The 5,000-nt window shown below is 36.2% G+C and overlaps 1 protein-coding gene across 1 annotated transcript in view; it reads left to right on the top strand.

Annotated features, from left to right (window-relative positions):
* ttc39b (tetratricopeptide repeat domain 39B) overlaps window positions 1-5,000 on the top strand; it is a 30,785-nt gene that overhangs the window by 13,661 nt on the left and 12,124 nt on the right. The window contains exons 8-11 of the mRNA XM_079850159.1: window positions 320-425; window positions 544-609; window positions 2,063-2,171; window positions 3,265-3,332. Coding sequence (XP_079706285.1) covers window positions 320-425; window positions 544-609; window positions 2,063-2,171; window positions 3,265-3,332 — 349 coding nt within the window. The remainder of the gene's footprint in view (window positions 1-319; window positions 426-543; window positions 610-2,062; window positions 2,172-3,264; window positions 3,333-5,000) is intronic.

A 5,000-nucleotide genomic window follows, 5' to 3' on the forward strand; every position in this document is an offset into this window, starting at 1 on the left:
GATATTATATGTCATTTATAACTGTTTTCATTAAATAATCAATTTAGTACAAATCGAGATAAAATGCATTAGAACGTATGCATCTCATATACTGTGTATATATATATGTGTGTGTATATGTGTGTGTATATATATATATATATATATATATATATATATATATATATATATGCTTAATTTATTTATATATATAATCTAATCTTTTTATTGATATATTTTTTTTATTATTATTATTATTATTATTATTATTATCTAACTGGTGTGTGTGTGTGTGTGTGTGTGTGTGTGTGTGTGTGTGTGTGTTTGTGTGTGTGTTTAGGGACTGCCAGAGTGTGTCGAACTTGCCTCAGGGAGCGGGCAGAGACAGCGAGGCCTTCAGACAGTTTGAGGGCGGAGTCAGGCTGGGGATTGGCTCCTTCAACCTGGTCAGTTAATGAGACAGGAAGTGCTGAAATTACCCTGAGAGTCATTGTGCATGTGGATAAACTAGACTAGTAAATCTCTCTTGAAGTGATGCTTGAACTCTGACCCTCTGTGTGTCAGATGCTGTCTTTACTGCCGGCACGAATCCTTCGACTGCTGGAGTTCATCGGCTTCTCAGGGAACCGAGTGAGTAACTAGTGGAGAAAGAGATTAAGCTTTCCGGAACTTTGAATCAAACGAACCAACTGCTTCGCAAAATGATTCACAGTTTCGAAGCACTTGAAACGTCACACCTTAAACCAAATACAGATGTTTTATTGAAGAGTAATCTAGAGGTCGACCGCTGTGGGTTTTTCTCTGGCCGATGCCGATATTTAGAGATCAGGGCAGCCGATGGCCGATATATGATGACGATTTTTAATGCACAAAACAGGTCATCAAAAATCTAGACTGTCAAATAAACTTTTAGGTGAAAAAATTTAAGTTTTAGTGCACAAAAACTTGCATAAATAAAATAAATAATATAATAAGAATAGGTAATATGTAACAACTTACTTGTAGGTATACTCTACAAATAATGCTTTTCTTACTCAGTATTTTTGTCTTGTTTCCAGTCCAAATATCTAAAAACTCTTAAATCAAGATGCATTTACTAGATGAGTAACACGTCATAAGATATTATGTCCTGTTTTCCGGGGGAATTAATCTAAATTAAGTGAGTTTTTGCTTAAAAAAGCAGAATTATCTGCCAATGGGGTCAGAAAAATAATCTTAATTCAAACAGAAACAACTTTATTTTTCTGACCCCATTGGCAGATCATTTTACTTGTTTTAAGCAAAAACTTAATCATTTTGATTAATTCCCCCAGAAAATGTAATTTTACTCATCTAGTAAATGCATCTTGATTTAAGAATGTTTAGATATTTGGACTGGAAACAAGACAAAAATACTGAATAAGAAAAGCATTTTTTCCAGTGTAAATTCTACATACGGCACATTTATTGTTCAACAAAAAATATTTTAGCAATATGTATATTTTTGTTAGAATTATTGCGCTCATATTCTATTGTGCCCAGTCGGCGGCGCTCGTTCATGGAAATCTGTTAAGATTAGCGGAGGTTCACTCCTGACCGCAAAATGGAAATATTTTGTTTCTAACATTTACAGATGGAGAATATTCCTGTGAACAGTAAGTTAAGCACTGAGGAGAGCAGCACATCTCAAACACATTAAACACGCCAGTATCTGCACATCTCACGGGCTATTTTAATATAAAGCTTGTCTCATGTTTCGGACGAATTGGATAATGCACTTTCCCCGCATCAGCTCACTGCTTTATCCGCTGTTTTTCAGATGCGCTCATATCAAACTACTGTAGGCTCTATTGATGTAAAATACAGTATTGTCTCATTCCATATTGTTTATTAAAAACATATCGATATAGTGTACAAACTCAATATGGCTCTAGCTCTATATGTCCGTTTATGCTCAGGAAGACATGAAAGAGTTTACTATTCGCTCGCTGTGAGACGCGGAAATCTGGATGTGTGTTGCTCACTGATCGGCCAATCAATCGGTCGACCTCTAATGTAATCTACACACACACACACACACATTCTAACGGTTTCTCTCCGGCAGGAGTTCGGTCTGTCTCAGCTGCGGGACGGCGCCGGTGGTCACAGTCTCAGATCAATCCTGTGTGTGCTGACGCTGCTCTTCTACCACACTTACGTCTCTCTGATACTCGGTAACCAGCGCTGAACACACTTTTGGCTACAGAGGAGAACTGGGCATCAGATGGGATCTAAAATCAGCTATATATATTTATATACACTATGTTGCCAAACGTTTTGGGACGTCTGCCTTTACATGCACATGAACTATAATGACACCCTATTCTTAATACCATAACCCCCCCCCCCCCCCCCCACCAAACAACCCCACTCCATAATCCCCCCCCCCCACCAAACAACCCCACACCATAATCCATAATCCACCATAATTGCCAAGTCAACATTTCTATTTTTAGTTTAGTATTTTGTTTAGTTTATTTTGTTGTTATTTATAGTTATTTTGACAATAATAACCCTGATTTATATATATTTTAAATGTCTGTATAGTTTTTATTATTGTTTATTTCAGTTTATTATTCAGAAATAATATAACAGTACAACTGTAAAATTACAATACTAATATTTATGTTTTTAGTATTGTCTTAATTTCTTCAATTTCAAACAGTTAACCAAGCTTTTATTTATTTATTTATTTTATTTATTTTGTTATTATTAATTTTTATTTCAGTTTTAGTTTTAGTACATCAGTACGTCAAGTTAAACTAAATGAAAATGAGAAATGATGCAATGGCAAGTTTTTTAATAATATATTAATTTCAGTTGAATATATATATATGAAGAGTTCAGATGCAAAAGCCTCTAAGTGCCATCTGAAATTTTCTTCTAGAATGATGATTTTTATCAAGCTTGTATATTTAAGTTCAGTAATTTCACTTAAATGGCAATGAAAATTACCTATTAATTAAATACGAGCTTGATAAAAATGATCATTCTAGAAGAAAATTTCAGATGGCACTTGGAGGCTTTTGCATCTGAACTCTTTACATATATATATATATATATATAATTTTTCATTTTTTTTTTCATTTTTTTTTTCATATTCATTTACTTTCGACACATCCAGTCTGAAAATCAGGCCAAAAATCATGTGTTGTATTGCAGACTTCACTTGAATCTTGAATCTGCCGTGTTTGTGCTTATTGTGAAGTTGTCCTGTTCATGCAGCTGCTTTGTGTCGTAATACTGAGTGTTTATTGTGTGTTTCAGGCACTGGGGAGGGAAACCTGGTGGAGGCCGAAGCTCTGCTGGAGCCGTACATAGAGAGATTTCCTCGAGTGAGAACCTCAACACACACACACACACACACACACACACATACTCTCACTCACACACACACACACACACACTCACATACACATACTCACTCACACACACTCTCAAACACGCACACACACACAGATGCGTGCAGGGCTCCTTGTTTTGTGGCGGCTTTGATACATTGAAAACAAATATGATGCTTGGGAGCCCCGGACAATCACACAGAGACTCACTCACACACACACTCACTCACTCACACACACACACACACACACACACACACACACACACACCCACACACTCTCTCACTCATACTCACACACTCACTCACTCCCACACACACACACTCTCTCACTCATACTCACACACTCACTTTCCTCAATGCACTGCAAGCTCACATTCAGCCCTGCCTACATATTTGAAAGCCACGCCCACATCTGAATATCCAATCAACAAACGATGCACAGAAACCCTGCATTACATGTTTTCTGTTAAATAATCCGTTACTCTGTTACAATAATCTGTTACTCTAATCCGTTACTCTGTTAAATAATCCGTTACTCTGTTACAATAATCCGTTACTCTGTTACAATAATCCATTACTCTGTTACAATAATCCGTTACTGTTACAATAATCCGTTACTCTGTTACAATAATCCGTTACTGTTACAATAATCCATTACTCTGTTACAATAATCCGTTACTGTTACAATAATCCGTTACTCTGTTACAATAATCTGTTACTGTTACAATAATCTGTTACTCTGTTACAATAATCCATTACTGTTACAATAATCTGTTACTCTGTTACAATAATCCGTTACTCCGTTACAATAATCCGTTACTGTTACAATAATCCATTACTCTGTTACAATAATCCGTTACTGTTACAATAATCCATTACTCTGTTACAATAATCCGTTACTCTGTTACAATAATCCGTTACTGTTACAATAATCTGTTACTCTGTTACAATAATCCGTTACTGTTACAGTAATCCGTTACTGTTACAATAATCCGTTACTCTGTTACAATAATCTGCTTCAATAATCCGTTACTCTGCTTCAGTAATCCGTTACTCTGCTTCAGTAATACGTTACTCTACTTCAGTAATACGTTACTCTGCTTCAGTAATACGTTACTCTGCTTCAGTAATCCGTTACTCTGCTTCAGTAATCCGTTACTCTGCTTCAATAATACGTTACTCTACTTCAGTAATCCGTTACTCTGCTTCAGTAATACGTTACTCTGTTACAATAATCCGTTACTCTGCTTCAGTAATCCGTTACTCTGCTTCAGTAATCCGTTACTCTGTTCAATAATCCGTTACTCTGCTTCAGTAATCCGTTACTCTGCTTCAGTAATCCGTTACTCTGCTTCAGTAATCTGTTACTCTGCTTCAATAATACGTTACTCTGCTTCAATAATCCGTTACTCTGTTCAATAATCCGTTACTGTGCTTCAATAATACGTTACTCTGCTTCAGTAATCCGTTACTCTGCTTCAGTAATCCGTTACTCTGCTTCAGTAATCCGTTACTCTGCTTCAGTAATACGTTACTCTGCTTCAGTAATACGTTACTCTGCTTCAGTAATCCGTTACTCTGCTTCAATAATACGTTACTCTGCTTCAGTAATCCGTTACTCTGCTTCAATAATCCGTTACTCTGCTTCAGTAATCCGTTA

Source organism: Squalius cephalus (genome assembly GCF_949319135.1).
Source record: "Squalius cephalus genome assembly, chromosome: 18".
Lineage (NCBI taxonomy): Eukaryota > Metazoa > Chordata > Actinopteri > Cypriniformes > Leuciscidae > Squalius > Squalius cephalus.